At 36.4% G+C, this 17,942-nt stretch overlaps 1 protein-coding gene across 45 annotated transcripts in view; it reads right to left on the minus strand.

The window, feature by feature from the left end:
* Positions 1–17,942, minus strand: part of SLMAP (sarcolemma associated protein) — a 93,393-nt gene that overhangs the window by 13,737 nt on the left and 61,714 nt on the right. For 36 of the 45 annotated variants that reach the window (XM_057417585.1, XM_057417614.1, XM_057417617.1 and 33 more), the window contains 6 exons: positions 12,886–13,008; positions 12,057–12,131; positions 7,995–8,315; positions 6,542–6,659; positions 4,781–4,952; positions 3,189–3,323 (listed from right to left, as the gene is read on the minus strand). In XM_057417585.1, coding sequence (XP_057273568.1) covers positions 3,189–3,323; positions 4,781–4,952; positions 6,542–6,659; positions 7,995–8,315; positions 12,057–12,131; positions 12,886–13,008 — 944 coding nt within the window. The remainder of the gene's footprint in view (positions 1–3,188; positions 3,324–4,780; positions 4,953–6,541; positions 6,660–7,994; positions 8,316–12,056; positions 12,132–12,885; positions 13,009–17,942) is intronic. The other 9 variants (XM_057417628.1, XM_057417625.1, XM_057417620.1 and 6 more) reach the window with 1 other exon arrangement.

The following is a 17,942-nucleotide window of genomic DNA, read 5'->3' on the forward strand; positions in this document are numbered from 1 at the left end:
AATCTTAAACTGATTTGCCTGTATCTTATTTCTAGGTGGTTTTAGTTTTCCTAAGTGATAGGAAATCCCATCTGGATTTCTTAAGGCAAAAAACTTACACCAGACACTGAATTTTTCAGCTACTTCTTCATTCCTTGCTACTTCGCCTTTCCCATTTTCCATCACCAGCCTCCAGGAAAAACAATCTTTTTCCTCCAGTAGTGAATTAATCACAACTATGTACACAGACAAACCCAGTAGCTCAGACATCACTGTGAGACTGTAACATGACTGTATAATCATCACTAGGTTACTATAAAGCAGGGAAGCACATCTTGATTAGAGGTACCACCAAGATCAGCATCTCTGGCAGGTCAGCAGCCTTGCGACCAAACACAGTTCTGAAAACTGATCAAATGTTGGACCTGGGCCAAGCTACCAGCTGGCAAGACTGCAGGGCTCACTTAGCTTATGGCCTCATGAGAAACATCTACACATTCTCTCAGCTACATTCAATTAACTGTGAACTACTTCACATTCTGAATGGACAGACTCAATCCTTAATAGGAGAAAGTAAAAGCAAAAATTCACCTAACTTCTTTTTAAGCTGCCCTTGAAGACATCTGCTTTCTCTGTATCCTAGCCTATGTATTTGTGCACACACACAAAGACAGACAGAGGTTAAGTGCAAACCATGCCAAATATTAAGAACTTGCTCGTGCTGAAGCCACCTTGATTTTGTTCAAATAACTAAATAATAAATTAATGTTTGAAGACTTTCTAAAAATCTATGATTCATAAAATTGCATTCTGTCGTGAATTTGTACAAGTCACTTAATCACTGAACCTCTAATATGGTTCAAACCACACAAATCTTACAAGGTATCCTATTATCTACCATTCCATTCAGATTTGTTTTGATCAAGGTAAATATTTAATAGCAATATTATGTGTAACTATTGAAGTAATTTTCATGCAGGATCATTTTTGTGTCATTGGTGCCACAAATCAGAGTGCCACCTTCCCACAGAAAGCATGTTGGAAGAAATAATCAGAGCAGTGTTCAAAAAAGCACCAGAAATTTAAGTCAACCAGAGCAGCTAATGTTCTCAAACCATTCACATCAATAAATCTGTCACATAAAGCACAACAGGAAATAATCAGCGACTACAAGCATGCAAGCACAAGTAGTACACCACACTGCTAAGCCTTTTAGAACACAACACTGCAATTCTTTTTTTCAAAGTCAAACTTAAGTATAAAACTTTACTATTTAAATGACATCCCAAATGGAGCACAGAGGCCTTGTCTTTTCTAACATTTGTTAGTTCACTGAACAATTCTATGGATTTTTCTATTATTATTGGGTTTTTTTTAATTATACACATTCATGGCTGTGACATCTTGGCAAATGAAGCAGATGATCAATATCCACCACATTAAATGAAATTGCCTCCAAATGATTAAATTTTTCCCCTCATGAACTTATCAATATTTAACAAATCACCTTCTTGTTGAGGAGAACTTAATGAGGTGCTTCACTGAAAATATGCATCTTGTCTTTGAATATGAAGATATGGAAACTCAAATACAGATGGGCTGTAAAAAGGAACAAATCCCACAGTGGGAAGTCCCTTTGTGAGTCACTGTCCTCAGACATGCAGTAGCAGATAATGATTCCAGGATAAGGGGACAATGGTACTTGAAAAATTTGACCTTGGAACTCAGTCAAGTATCAGCGATGCTTCAAATAATCCACAAGACAGAGATGTTTTACATTACTGATTGTGAGTAATGCTTTCTTGAAGAGCAAGCTTCTCCTGTGCGTCCTTAAATGGCTGGATGCTCTTCATCATACCCTGACCTCCAGGTTTCAAATGTTCTAACTAAGTCCTTCTCTGGAAACATATTTGGCAACTGCTGTGGTTCCTGATTTCATCTAAATACTCACCCCAAATTCCTCTTAAAATTTCCCGTACTTTTTAAGGTCTTCTACTTTTACCATGTGCTCCAATTCCCTTCACAGTATTTCTTTCCTTTACTATCCCCCTTTGTCCATTGACCATTTTAATACTGAGATTAATGCTTTCAATACAACAGAAAATCTCACATTCACAATTGTTTATTCAGTGTGACCCCTCCTATTAAAATGGGTGGTTTTTGGTTGTTTCTGACTTCTGCCTGCTTTAGTGACCCAATGTTATCTGAGCACTGCAGAAGAATTCTAAGCAGGAAGCAGTTTCCAAGAGAATTCCAACATTGTGTACCTAAAGAGATGGCTGAAGATGTGAGAAGAGCTTTGAATTCTTTAAATCTTTGACAGCTCTATTATGATAGAGGTTTACACTTGGTATTTGGCTATGGCAAGAGTATTCATACAAACTTTGGGCATCTAGCAGCCAGCTGATTTTAGAGAATAGCCCCTTTAAAACTTTCTCTGCAGACAGAGAAACACTTTTCTAAAAGGCTACTAAAGAACACCCATTATCCCCCTGTTTTGTATTATTCACTGCAGGAGTTACTCATGCTGCACTTATCATAGATGCCATACAGGAAGACAATAAACCAGCCATCCCAGGGTAATAAGGTATCTAAAATAAGGTTATGACCTTATAATGTCTCTGCCACACCCTTAACATTTGGAGGACTGAAGAAATCTCAGTATAAAAAATAAATAAACCATTGTTCCTAGTTGTAAACTCAATTCTAATGATGCAACGTCCCGAAGTAATTGCAACAGAAAAGAATATTTTCAGTAATGAATAGAAAGGACAGCTTAACTGCACTGTTTACAGCATGAGCCAGTCGGGGATAACCACTGTTAAGAAGCATGAGCCAGAGTAAGAAGGGAACACCCACTGTAATAAATACCAATAAAACAACGTTGAAAAAGATTTCATAATTTATATGGATACAAGTTTTACTTAGTTCTGGGTCACTAGTATTTAAGCCAGATCTTTCCAAGAGAGCAGATATCTAAGGCCATGCTTAAAACTGTCACACAACTGTACATTTAACTTGCATATTTAGTTGTAACAGCATAATGAGCTGCAAATTTGCACAGATAGTTCCAGAATGGAATTTTGCATATATGGTTCACAGCCTTTTTTCCCCCTGTCTTTTTCTATTTGACACCCGTATATTCCCTCAATCAACAGAAGTGCCAGTGTCATAACCCAACTTCCCGACGTTATTTTGTACAGACTTACGTTGTTTCCTTTTTCTTGTAGCAGCTTCAAGTTTTCTTTACATTGTCTGAGCTCCTCTGAGAGTGACTGGTTTTCTTGCTCAGCCATCTCATACTTCGCCTTTAGCTCTGAGAGCACAGTCTGTGTTCTTTCATACTAAAGACAAAGAGAAAAGAGTCTGCAGACCCCTGGACACTCAGCACATGCTTACATTTGCTTTGCGCACACTTCCTTTCCTGTCATCTGCCTAGAGTAACTTCCCTTGTATCAGCATACTCTCTTTTCATAAAAGTAGGGTAGAAAAATCCTAGTTTAGATTTCCATTTTTTTTCAAATGAAGATTTTTGTCCCTAATACTGAAGGGCTGGGATAACTGAAAACAAAGAAATATTAAGAAAATGCAAGTCCTTAATTCATCTCCCATACCAAACAACTACTCATTATCAGATTGAAAAGAGGTGTAGTAACTGAAGACAAAACAAGAAATAGGGGAACAAGGAGTCCTTTATGTTTAAATAGTGGTCTTAAATCTAAGCTGTAGCTTAAATATCTACACCAATCAAGTGGGTGCAAAAATCAACATTCTACATGAAGAAAATCAAACCCTCCTCACACATAGTATAAGGCATTTAAAAAAAAATTATGCCTTATCACTATCATACCATAATCCTCAGCATGGGTCAAGTACAAACAATACTGGGTGAATGTGTCCCATGTTCCTATAGCATGGGCAGCTTCTCCTTTTTCAAACTCACATTCAACTTTTTCTATAGATGACAAGCTTTCTAGTAGTCCTCATGACAGGGATTAGGATCAATGACTTTCAGTAGTAGCATTTACCACAGATTTAAAAGATTAGGCATCTTACAAATACATCTGGTTAGAGGCCCACAAACTAACAACAGTGGGTTTTTCAAATTCTGAAAACAGTAAGGAATGTGACATGGATGAATTAATGACAAAACAAAGCAAAGGACTGCAAAAGAAACTAAAACCAGTGACTGGAGAAAACTTCCCTCAAAAATGCTCTTAAGAAAAAGCAAGTAACTGCTGGAGACTACGGCCTTCAGCCAGACAATCTTTAGAGGCCGGGCAGATGAAACACATGCTGAAAAAGCTACCTTTTTTCTAATGTACTTGCTAATGATCCTCAGCAGCCTGAAGCGATCCAGGAAGACGAAAGGAGACCTTTGTAAAAATGTGTAGTCCCACTGACAAATAAAAGAGCTTAAATCTAACTAGGAAGATCATACTGACTAAAAAAATTGAATTTTGACTCATAAGAGGTAATGAAACTGTATTCCATGATATTCAGGAAGTCTCTGAATAAGGGTTTACCTGTCTGAACAGCTTAAAAGTAAATTCACAAATATAATGCATGGAGGTAAACTTCAGGAAGTTCTCCAAACACATACAAGTCATTTTACCTGAAAATTTCCTGTTCAGATTTAACCTCCAGTTTCTATTTCTATACTGTCAGCCACCATAAAAGTACTTTCAATAAAAGTATGAAAAAATTCAATTACTGGAAATGGCATTTCTTTTCTTTTAGCTTAAAAATCAAGTCACTGGGCATTTTATTCTCTCAACACAGACATAATGTTCCACGTTACCTCTTTTTGAACATCTTTTGCTTGACTCTCAGCTTCACTGAGTTGGCTTTTTAGACTAGCTGCATCCCGTTGATGTTTTTCTCTCAAAGATCCCATCTGATTTTCAAGTTCCTTTCGAGACATTTCAAGAACACTTATATCGCTGGTTAGCGCTAAACTTTGCTTCTGAGAGCTGAAAAACAAAATCCAATTGATTCCTCATGTGTTTTAAATGCAAACAAAGAAGAGATTTTTTTAAAGCACTTTTCATCCTCCAAAGCTTCACACATTATTTTTATTTAATACGGAAATAGCTTAGAGCAATCCTAAGAGCAGATGATCCCATTGCTTCCCTATACAAAGTATTGACAAAAGGCTGACCATAGTCTTGCTTTTAAATGTATGCGCACATCTTAGTGTGTATAATTAATCATATAATTTAAATAATTTATCATGCATAATTTTAGTTTCTTGCTTTATTTTTATTATTTATCACATACTTATGATATACTCCAAAGTATTTTTGAAGCATATCAGCCCAAGGTTGTCAGAGGTATTTCACTTATTTGCATACATGCTTCTGCTTACTCCAGTTGCATAAGCTAATAGCTAGTATCTTCTGAAGTGTTTAGTACAATTGTGTAATAGGCATAAGCCATTACAAACTTCAGTGTAATAACCAAATAGTGTTAATTTATGCCTGTGCAAGACAAAGAAAAATAAGGGACACAACTTCCGTATCTCCATTGTGAAAAGCCTGTATTTGCTCATGTAACCTTCCATATGAAAAGATAGAAATAAAAAACCCAAAACACAACGAATAAAAACCCCACCAAAAAACAAACAACAAACAAAAAGCAACAAGTGGAAATCGTGGCATGATGGAACAAAAAAAGAAAGGTTTGATACCTGTAAAATAACACACTAATAGAAATATTTTACTGTGGGAAATTTCCATTTTTCAATGAGATCTTACAACAGTGAGGAAGTCAGAAGGAAAAAATAAACCCCAAATCAAACAGCGTGATTGTAAAATTCAGATTTACAATAAAACAAAGTTGCTGTCCCATATTTACTTTGTGAACTGAATTCCATTATCTGAAACTGGAAAACAATGTAATAATGGCTGATGAAGGGATAAGAGAAGTTATTTTGAGGCAGAAGATTTAGACAGCCTTTAGCAATGTCATGTGCACAAATAGAAAAAGAAATACAGTAAAACACAAATACTCCTGCACCCTAAAATCCCTCCTGAAAGATATTATGGTGCTTGTGATAAGAAGGTTTGTACTTCTCTGTTAACCAAAACATGATACAGAACACTGGTTCTGCCCACCATTACTATTTATAATGTGACAGGCTTCCATGAGACACCCTACCATCTGAGAATCATTTTCCAACTGTGAATGCTGAGGAAACTCTAGGTTATGAAATCTATGTGGTTTGTTATCTTTCAAGTAGGAGGACAAATTTTAAATCTAGGTAATTTCACAAAACATGCTTTCGAGTCCTTATTAAAAGCTGCAAAATAAGTCAGGTTGCCTTACGACAATACAACATGACTGATAAGTAATACAGAATCATTTGCAAAACAGAACAAATAGGTGGGTATAACATGGCATGAAAATGTGTTCAGCCCAATACTACGATATAAATAAAATTTCAATGCATTTATTGAAAACACCATCAGAAATCTAGTACCATTTTTGGGAAGAATAAACAACCAAACCCCTCTTCAGCTACTATGATACCCTCCTGGACAAATCCTTTGCGCGCCCTTACCTAGAAAGCTCCTTCTCCTGCCGCTGAAGTTCAGATGAAAGCAAAGTATTTTCCTTCCTTAGTGTAACGCATTCGGCTTCCAGAGCACTCCACTGTGCCTTCAACTTTTCAAGTTCACCTGCAATGAACAGAATTCAACTGCATTGAGTAAAATTATTTTATGACTGCTTCAAGTACCACCAGCTAATAAATGGAGGAACAGCTGGTATCAGTCGTCAATCTCAAATATATGTGATTATAGTCATGGCACATGAATTCTCTCACAAGCACCTATAAAACATTACAATACCTTCTACTGTTAAGAGGTTTGAGAGCAATTAAGCAAGTTAGCACTGCTTTTTTTTAATGCAAACTTTTTCTGAAGCACAAAGGAATAGAAACCAGTCTATTTATGGGTCTGCTCTAGTAGAAACAGTTGTTATATGTTTAGGAACAGTGACAGAAAAGCGTATTTGAAGAAAATAATCTACCAGTCTTGAAAACAGCAAGGAACTAGAAGCACTCGGTACCATGCCTCTGCCACAAGGAACAGAATGCTTAAAGCAATAATTAAAGGGTCAAAACGAGACCTTGGAAACAAGTCAATCCCTGGCAAAATAGATAAAAATCAATGTTACATATGTCTTAGTAATGCAATGAATGGGACTGCAGTCTGAACTGGAAAAAGGCTTCTCTGACAACTTCACAAACATTAACCAGTTCAGAATTTAAAGCATAATTTACAAATACTACTTTCTCTGTGGCATGTACAAAGTTTCAGCATGAGCTTTTGACCCCTATGAACCCCTGTGAACCCCCCATGTTCTCCAAGACCCAAAGCTGTAGGCCTGGAGTAGTGGCTCGCAACCAGTCCTCATGAGATGTGGGTGCATTACATGTGAAGTGAACACAAATGAGTAAGCCTAAAAGAAGCCCTATGCTGGCTCAACACAACATATTTGTGTATCTCCACATGATGCATTCAGAATAAAGCTTTAAATTTAACATTTTTATGTTAAAAATGAGATGGTATCAACAGTCTAAACAAGCCATAAAATAGATTTATTTGTCTTGAATGAAGCTTTGCTAGAAAAATTAAAAGGTTAGAAGCTACCCAGGGCTTAAATTATACACAAGTTACAAGTCCTTTTGGAAATCTGTGGCAGCATCAGTGGCAGACTCAAACGGTACACGTTTTCCATTCTCCTGAGTGGAATTATACTTGGTCTATTCTTTATATCAAAGGGCACCTAGGTTAATTTAAGCATAATCAACAATTAGTATTTAATGAAGTACACAAAACAGCTTTTGTTACACTACAAGCCTTGATAAATATATATAAATACACATGTGGGTGTATATAGATAAAGTAAATGACTATACATAGAGAGACAGAGTGATTTGAATAACTGAAATCAGATTGAGAAGGCTGCTATGGTTAGCACTGGTCTGTGACACCCTTTTATACAAGTACCTTTTAAGCGCGTAGCCTCTTCCTTCTGCTGATCCTCACACTGCTGGCATCTGAGCTGAAAACTGGCTTGCAGACTGACAATTTCCTTTTCATAATCTGAGGCATCTTTCCGCCACCGTTCAAGTTCCGCTCGCACTGTCTGCAGCTCATCTTGCAGTGCAGAAATATCTGTATCTCTTTCTGATGCTGTCTTTTTTGCTACTTGTTGAAGTGACAGAATCTCATTTTGAGCACTGACAAGTTCATTTCGCGTGCTTGAAACTTCGTTCTCCTTTTCCTCACGAAGATTCTCAATTTCTTCTTGTAACCTTCGCAACTGAGCTGGAAAACATACATTCATGTTAGTATTTTAAAAACTACTCACAGAAAATCTCAAACATGTTATTCCCTTTCTCAACTTGCTGATGTTTAATAAGACTAAAGAATCCAAGAGCAGTTGAAGAGTATATTAATCTTGTCGAATACCCTTAAAAGAGATATGTAAGTGGAGTCATGCATTAGGAGTCAAAAGAAACAAGAATTACAGTTGGACAAGGCTTTCTCAGGCACGGTTGTGCTATGTGTGTGATACTACAGCAACTTTCTAAAATATGAAGCCAAGATTCAGATCCAACTTCACTGTAAGCAAAACAAGTATTATAGAACAAGGACGCTGCATGGTTCAAGGACAAGAAGAAAAGCAAGGCAGTTTGTGTGTCAAGCCAAACGCCTGCAAAGCTACACTGGAAATGTTTGCCTGCTCAGCAATCAGCCTGTGATGTCCATAAATATTTTGAGGTACAGAGTCTAATTTCTACTCCAGTCTCAAGATGCAATGAAGGAAATAAAAATAATTCCTTGCAAAAAGCATATTTCAAAGGACAAGAGGAATTTTTAATTGAAAGAGACAGATGCACCAAACATACTGAACGAAGAAGTCCTTCAGCATCTATGGCTTCCTGTAAATATGCAGCAGTCATGTACACAAGAGGTTGCTTTAAATTTCTGCATGAAGCAAAGCTTATGAGTCCCATTCAAACCTGCTTCATTACTAAACACATCTCTGAGAGCAACTATTTTTCATAAATATGCCTGCAAACAGTTGGAAAAAAAAAAAGAGTACAATGCAGAAGAAAGGGAGGATGAAAGAAAGAACATTACTGTTAAAACCCTGCCTGATGGAAGCAAAGTGCTTACTTGCTCAGTGGCTTTGGTTTGCTCTTTAAAGAGCACATATCAGAGTTCAATTACATTTAACTGATTTTTAACACAGGAAAAAGCAATTACTAAGTTAATGAAGAATTGCTGTGAGAAGAGAAGTGCAAAGTTCTTAACATCACTCAAAAACCTAATTTAAGATACTGCAGTGGGTCAGAATTCCACATTTAAAGTTCAATGTTTCAGAAGCAAAGGGCAAAATGAGGACAGTGGAAAGCGTGGGGAAGATAACCATGAGTAACCTTCACGGATTACTCGTATTTATTTTTGTTCTCTCAATCCATTACAGAAGATGACACAGAGAATGTCAGCGACTCTTGTTGTAAACTGATATAGCATAAAAGCTGCTCAAGAGAGACTTGCACTTTCATCACAATTATAGCTCAGTAGCTACATTTACGGTAATGCAGGCAGAATTCACATACGGGTACAATCTAGAAACTCTGCTGTTAGCTGAGGTAGTGAAGAAGAAAAATACAACTTCCCCCTCCCCTCCTCTAAACAGGTTTCAGGAAGACATTTAGCTTATTAGATAAAGAGCCTATGAACTACGCAGTTCCACTCTCTTAAGGAAAAAGACAGTATGGGAAAAAATACAGTTATTATGTATTGTAATACTTAAGAGGTATTATAGACAACAGTTAAGTTAGATTTCACAGCAATTCTGTTTAAGGTTAAATAGTCTGTTCTCTAACAAAGACATCTGCAGCAGGGTTGATTTCTAAATACAACATCACAGAATGGTTTGGGGTGGAAGGAACCTGAAAGATCTTCTAATGATGTTTACTACCACTTCATTTGTTTGGAAATAGTTTCTAAAGGCTTATAGTAACAGAACAGCAAACAAAGTAGTAGATGAGAACAACCTGACAACATAGTACATATTAATAACTGCCTTTCCATGTATCCTTACATTAGAAGCCTTCAACCTACCACACCAACATGTTAGGAAACCATGTTTCTAAAACACCAAGAATTATGACTTGTTAACACAGCAGGTGCTCATTAATGAGCAACAGATTTTTTCAAACCACATCTTCCTGATTATTCTTTTCTTTATCAAGACAAGCTAAATTCCTCCCTCTCAGCAATGCAGTATTTCAAACAGTATTTCCCCCTCCCTTCTGTCTGCATTGTTGATGGACAACTCCCCCTTTAAATGTTCAGGCATTAAAACAAGCATGGTATGACTGAAAAGCCAAACAAATACAAGCAATTCTAAAGTTTGGTGGAATTGTAGAAATAACTTACACAGGAAAATTAGTACCAAAAATACTGGAATGGTTTCTGAAGCACTGGATATAATTTGTAAGAAAACTTCTATTACATCTCTTATTTATGTAAGCCATTACCTCAGCTCAACTGAATGCTTCACTGCCTTCTTTTTTAAAAAAAGGAATGACAAGTTACTTGAATTTCCTTTCTTTACTTATCTGTTCATCTAAAGAACTTCACATGCAGAGACAGGATCTCAGTTGTTTCTGTGGCACCTTCTCTATGACAAAGACTGAAAGCCATGCAGCACTGGCTTTACTGAGTCCATGAAAATACTTTACAAAATGTTACTGCAAGAAGCTGCCAGGGTTTTTTTCCCCCCACTACAGTTTGCAGGGGCTGCCAAGGGAGAATCCTGACATCCTGACAACTTGGGAAAAGCTGTGAAATGTGTCACACCCTGAGAATTTGGGAAGCAGCAAGCTTCCCAGAACAATGAACATCAGAACACTGAATTACAATGGAGAGAAGCAGAGGAAACATTAGCAAGACTTCACTTTAGAAGGGTTCAGGAAATAGAACAGTACTAAACTGACAAGAAACATCTTGCAGTTAAGTTTGGTGCTGCCAATCTTCTACACTGATTGTCTTTTTTTTTTTTTAGTGAGAAAAAAGATTTTTTCCTGCACAGAAATAACTATCCAATTCTAATTTCTAAGTTTTGCTACAGCATTTTTAACTTGGAGAGTTTTCAGTATTAGCAGAGTAAGATTCAAATTTAAATTGCTTCTCTTGTTTTGAAGATGAGTATCATTCAAGCTTCCTTTCCTTACAGCAGCAATGGCAGACTGTAAATACTGTTTGCTTACTTTCATCTAAAACACTGCTATTATATAAACTTCTCAGTGTAACTGGTGTATGACAAGTACCACATTCCAGACCAAATTACTGCCCACCCTGTAAAATAATTTGCTAAAGATATTTTGATTTCAACCACTTTTGGGTCCAAACCAAATGATACGCTGACAAAGATCTCGAGGTATGAACCTCCAAGTCTCATAACAATCAATGACTGAGTAGATGGGCAAAGTTAACGCTTGCTCTGAGGAAGTCATAGCAAAGCCCATGCTGCTTTTAAGGCTAGACAGCCTCTTAACAAATGTGCTCATCACTCACATGCACAGGCTGAAAGAAGCATGATTGGTCATACTGGGTTTTCTAAAAGCACTGACAGTGTCCCACAGAAATTTTACTGCTTGTTCTGAGGTTGGATGTAGACCTGGATTAAAAATGTCTTTAAGAGAATCCTACCAATGAAGTGAAGCACAAAAAATACTAAACCTTCTGAGTGCTCTGAAGATAAAATAGTCACAGTAAGAATCCCTGGATCATTCAAAGCTGAGAAAGACTGAAGAGAGAGGAAGGAGAAGAATTATATGTTACAGATTACATTTTCCCTTTTCTAAGTTATGATTAGAACCACAGGAATTGACAGGCAACACTGCACGATAAAATTCAAAGATACGATGAAAGAAATCAGATATAAAACATACACTCAATATTTTCCTGTATTAGTGCTTATGATGCCATGGAAACAGACAAAGCTATACATTTTCCCTAAGGACTAAGGTGAAACAAACACATTCCTACCTTGCAGAACATTTATTTGCTTGTTAGATTCTTCAACTTGCACTCGATAGGCTTTTCTCTCTTCTTCCAATAGTGCTGTAAATGAAAGTGAAAAACGTGCCCAAAAGTTTTAGTAAGAAGTATTTCAGCTGTGTAATTAATTTTAGTCACAACTTCCCCTTAACTGCAAAGATTAAACCAACCATATTATTTCAGTAAGTTATCAAAGCTAGTAACTGTGGTAAGTAGTTTAATAAAAAGTTAATATTAAGACATCATTCCATTATTGTGGTAGTATTATAATTAATTTGAAATTAATATAATCTGTTGCCTGATCCAAAAACTCCACGTGTGCCAAATGCAAACTGGTGTGGGAAAAGGAAAAAAAACCTGTAAATACAACCCATAAGGAACACTGAACAATATGCAATTAAACTGGACTATACTATTTCCTGTCAAAAACAACCCACAGATTTGCTGAGGATAAGGATACAGTTATATATCTGACAGGATGAGCTAAACCAAGAACTACCACTGAATACGTTCAATTATGTGCATTACCTGACTGAAACACAGATTTATCAGTATCCGTAGATTAATATATTTAATAAGGATGAAATATACAGAGCTCAAGTATGCATATGTTGGTTTATCTTGAACCAAGAAGTCAGAGCTCAGCCTGTATATAGAGTTTAGAAAAAAAAGCTGAAGTTTCTGACATTCTGTGCAGGAGATATGAACGCTAAGAAACAATTTTTTTACAGTTAGCAAAACTGGACTCCTTTTAAGACTACCTGATAAATACAATTTCAATGGATACCCTACACAACCAAGTTGATCTGGGTCTCACCTTGAAGTTCAAAGCATTTTTGTTTACTTGTCCTAGCTAGCTCTTGGGCTTCAATCAGCTCCTTGTGCAGTTGCTGAATTTCTTGCTTAGCCTCAGTCTCTGACTGTGCACCCTGCAATTCATCTGATAAAAGAACATTTTCTTTAAAGCATAAATTTGCACAACAGTTTAATTTGCATGGTCATGTGGTGACTGCCGACATTCTACTCAAATCAACCAAAGTTAGTTAAAGTAAGCACAAAACTGGATTAGGTAAATATTAGCAAAAATATTAATATACTTTTACAAGGAGGAAAACATATGCAAACTTTGAAACATTTATCGTATATAACATGCAGTATAAAACAAACAAAAACCCCAAACAAGAGCATTTTTAAAAACACTGTACAGATTAACAAGGATTCCTGTACCGACAAAAATGAAGGAACATCAAGCATAAGACAAGACTTGACTGGGTTTATAACTTATAAAAGGAAGCCACTCTAACTTCTTCCAGCACACACTCATCAGCAATGATACTGCCTCCCCAGCCCACCCTCCATCCTCCTGCTCCTAGCAGCATGTACCAGCCCTGGAAGGCAGTGTACTGGAACACTCAGACCCAGCCTTGTGCTAGGGCTGGTTAGCGCTACTGGTTTGCTCCTGCCCACCCCTTTCAATCCTGCTCAGCTTCCCCCTCTGCCTCTGTGAACCGTAAGTACAAGGAAAAGAGAAATTTAGGGAAATTTTCTAAACCAAAATTAAGTAAATGAAGAAAAGCTCACCCTATTTCATTCAGCCTAGTGAATACTAAACTAAATTCTGCCCTTAAAATTGTTTTCACTACATCTTAAAATATTAGGTATATTTTTAACATCAGATATCTATGCATGTTATTTAAACTCAAAAACATTTGCTCTTCCTGACTAGTTCTGTATTAGCTAAAATACATATTAAATACCCCTTGGGCTTATGACTCGCAGTTGCAGACAAATACTTTAAATGCTGAAGACTTGTGGGCATTGAAGAGAGGAAAAATAAGTATTTGTAACTAAAAAGAAGTGTCCTCTAACAGGCACACACGAGAAACTAGCTACAATAACAAAGAGGAAGACAATGCTCTACCCTGCAGGCATCTGCAATGCCAGGAACTGGAGCCAGGAAATTCTCATTCACTAAATTTTCCTTAAGCAGTGTCTGTGCGGAAACAGATCTTCCAGTAGGCACAGACAGCACTAATAAACTACAGAGGCAGAGAGTGAAAGCTTTGTATAAAGCCTATTAGGTGGGAAGGGTAAAGGGGGAAAATCAGGGACAAAAGTCCAGCTGTGCTGGACATAACATAAAATAATGGTTCCCAAACTTTCTCAATCAATAGCCATAGGCAGAGTGAGAACAAAAAGGTAGATGTGTTACACAGCTACTGGTTAATAAACATCTACCACTATAGACCCCACGGATTTGAGATAGAGGCACGTTGCTCAGAATAACCCCCCAAAAGATAAACTATATCAGTTGTCTGCACCTTTCACTAATAAGAAAAATTAATTAAATACAAGCTATAGTTTGGGTCATCAACATGTTTTTGACATCCATATTGACTATATGCACCACCATTAAAGTAACTATAACTTTTCTTTTTGCTGTTTTATTCATTAAAATGTTTATCCAATCATGCTACATTATACGTACTGTACCCTGGTAAGAAAAGAGGTTTTGTTTTTCCTGTTCTCACACTAATGAATTGCTGGGATTGAGCAGGGGTGAGGGCACACAGGCACTTTTAGATGTTTTCAGAACAAAATTATGAAAGCAGAAAGAACAATGAGAACTACATATTACATTCATGTACTTTCTTTTAAGGTTTATTAGAGTTCCAAATCCAAAGTTCTCTTTTCTGAACGTGTTTTGTTCTTAGTTTCTCATGGATAAAGACTTTGGACAATCAGACTTTCAACCCTCCTTAATGAGACTGTTCAGAAGAAATGGATGAGGAAGTTGACAAATTATGCTCAAATCATGTCTTATAAAGAAGCAGTGTCCCAAATCCAACAATGGACACCCTAAATGAACTTTCTGGTAGACAGTCTTTTCCACTCGATGAAAGCAACCATCATAAAAGATAATACTGCTTCAGAGGACATGAGGAAACCAACTTACGGGACAAAATGATCAGTTTAGCAAAGGCACAATCAAGGTAAAAATTCTTTTCTACTCAAATGCAATAGGGGAATTTCCACATGCCTGACACGGTTCTAAATCCAAAGCCAAGAAATATGAGAATGAGAAAGTATCAGCCTTTCAGTCTTACCCAAACTGAAAATTTAATGTCTTTTAATTGAAAGCAAACATCATTTTTGTGCTAACTCTAGTTTTGAGAAAAATTCCTTAATGAGTAGGATAGCTCTATTTATAAATAATAAAACTACTAAATATCACCAGGCTTAGAATTAGCTCTGTCTACAAGCAAATTCACATCACAAAAACCTTGTTGGAGAACCAATGTAAAAGCTGCAATTAAAAAGAAACAGTACTTGAACAATTTCCAGAACTACTCAGCACTAGACTAACTGTTCTCAGAAAAGTCTAAGGAATTCTACCATTAATTACAACAGGGTAAAAAACTGACTCAGGTGAATTCAGCTAAACAATTAAAACCCTGAGTTTTCTTCAGTGTTGTACAATCCACATAAACTAAACTGCATCATATATTTCAAATAAAGTACCTGGCTACTGCAACATAAAATAATGGTTCCCTAACATTCTGAATCAGTAGCCCATTGCTGATTTCCAAAGTTTCTCATGTAAACTACCATTATTCAGCAAACCCTCAACTGAAAACACTTAGTACATTCCATGAATCAGTCTTGTAGTTACTATGAAAATATAAGGCAGTTGATAAAAACAAGATGATGAACCTTCCAATGACATTTACTGCTTTCCATCTGTTTAACATTTACCTGTTTGTAACTTTGCAATAATAAGCAGTCACAGCCTGTCTAAATAGAAGTATCCAGGGAACTGTTCTTAATGGCTAATAGTCATTTATCTCATGGGAAGGAAAAAAAACAGAAAGGCAGATGTACTAATCTGTGACAGCTTTTCCCCTTCTCTTTGCCAGATTGTGACTTGTAGAAAGTTTGAATGCACTCAAAGTTTATTGATATACTTGGAGCAAACTACAGCAATTGAAACTCTCATCGTTTTCTTATTCCTTTAATTTGTTTAACTGTTGGAATTTGCAAAACAAAAAGGAATGCTGCCTTTTCCAGCAGCCATTTCCGCATTCCAGACGCCTGCCAGATCAGAAATGTTCTCACTCTTCCTTAATTATTAGACTGCAGTTGATTTGTTATCCACTTGAAAGTCTCTCTTTGGCAAACACAATCCTTTTTAGGGCAAAGTCAGGCATGTGAAGTAGCCTTCTGACAAAACCTCAAACAGAACTACAGGTTTATAGGCCCCTTCATAAAAATTACGAGGGCAAATGATTCATTATACAGATATGTTTTCATGGTTTCTTGAGAACAAAATAGGGATGCCCACAAATAGCCTCAAGAGAAAAAGAGTTATTCTAATTATTTTAGTTAATTGCAATATGCAGTTCAATAGCAGAGTGGTCTCTGTAAATAGGTATTTTTCTACTAATTCACTTAAAAGTTCAGTAATGGTTATGGTTTAAATCTTTAACTGAGTAAATAAAGACAGATGAAGCAATGAAAATATCCACATTAGCAAAAGACTGCTTCCATGATTTTAGTCCTTCTAAGTTCAGTTAACCCTCCCTGTCATCTTAATATACCCTGAACAGAAAAAGTATAGTTGTGCCTGCTCCTTGCCAGGACATGAGACTGTTCTAACACAGAAAGCAGCATGCTCACAGCAGCCTTATCTTGGTGTTGGGCTGTTAAACAAACCCTTCTGACCTAAGTTAAGAAGACTTCATTGCATATAAGGAGAATTCAGGAATTAGTGGGTTTCAGCCTGAGGGGTCCTTGGGCTAACTTTTAATGCAACCGTAGAAGTTAACAGAAATCCAGCAAATTAGGAGCCTGTATTAAAACTATAAAAATCAGAATTGAATTTTGACACGAGCTGAATTCAGTTTCTCTGTGGTACTGTTCATGTACAAAGGGATGTTCTGGCTGTCAATTCAGCGCACGTAACAGTGCTCACAGGAAACAAACTCCTTAATGTGTATCCTATTTTGATACTTACATGCTTTTCAACTGAAATTTTTCATAATCACTACAAACAATATTACCAGATTTTACCTTCCAGCATCGGAAGTCACTGTATATACTTCTTATTAATTGCAGATGGGAGCAAAACCCAAATGGAACACGCTCAGTATCTCAAACACTCCTTTTTTAACCTGCTTTACTAAACTACTGAACTGATATCCACTGGAAAATAGCAAACTCATTTTTAGTTTGCTGTTTAGAAACATATATAATAGATGCAATTTTTGGAAGTCTTTCTTTCGTAAAATTAGACAAAATTTAAACAATTACTGAAAAACCAATCTTTTACAGGTCTCAAGTTTCATTGTGGTTTAATGTCTTTCTGAACCATGAAGAACTGTGAAATTCTTCTTACTTGTGATACAAATGTAAGAATTGTTTTACAGATCTTTTCAGATGTCTAATTGTACAAAAAGCATAAAACTAATTTTCAGTATGCTAAACGCAACAACTAATTAATATCTCACAATTTTTTTCAGCTAATCCATATGTAAATATTAGGTTGCTCATCCAGTTTGCAGTATATGCCTTCAGTGCAAAGAGCAGTAATAGATTTAATTTTATAGCTATGAAGCTCAAAGCTAAGATTCAATCATCATTCTAAATACAGTTACAACAGGAAATTCAAATCTTGATTGTGTTAACCAGAAAAAGATTTTAGATTTTCTTTGTAACCCATCAGGTGCAAAACAACAGAAACATTTGTGACAGTGATGGAAGAAAACGTAAATGTTATAAAATTTGGTAATGCTTAAAACATGTCAGTGATGGGAGAATCACTCCTCCACACAGCTAGGTGCCCTAACATAAGTGCATGCTGAAACTATTTCTCAA

The sequence above is a fragment of the Pezoporus wallicus genome, unplaced genomic scaffold, assembly GCF_028554395.1.
Source record: "Pezoporus wallicus isolate ANWC-B61680 ecotype Strahan unplaced genomic scaffold, APGP_CSIRO_Pwel_v1 contig_8542, whole genome shotgun sequence".
In the NCBI taxonomy this organism is placed as follows: Eukaryota; Metazoa; Chordata; class Aves; order Psittaciformes; family Psittacidae; genus Pezoporus; species Pezoporus wallicus.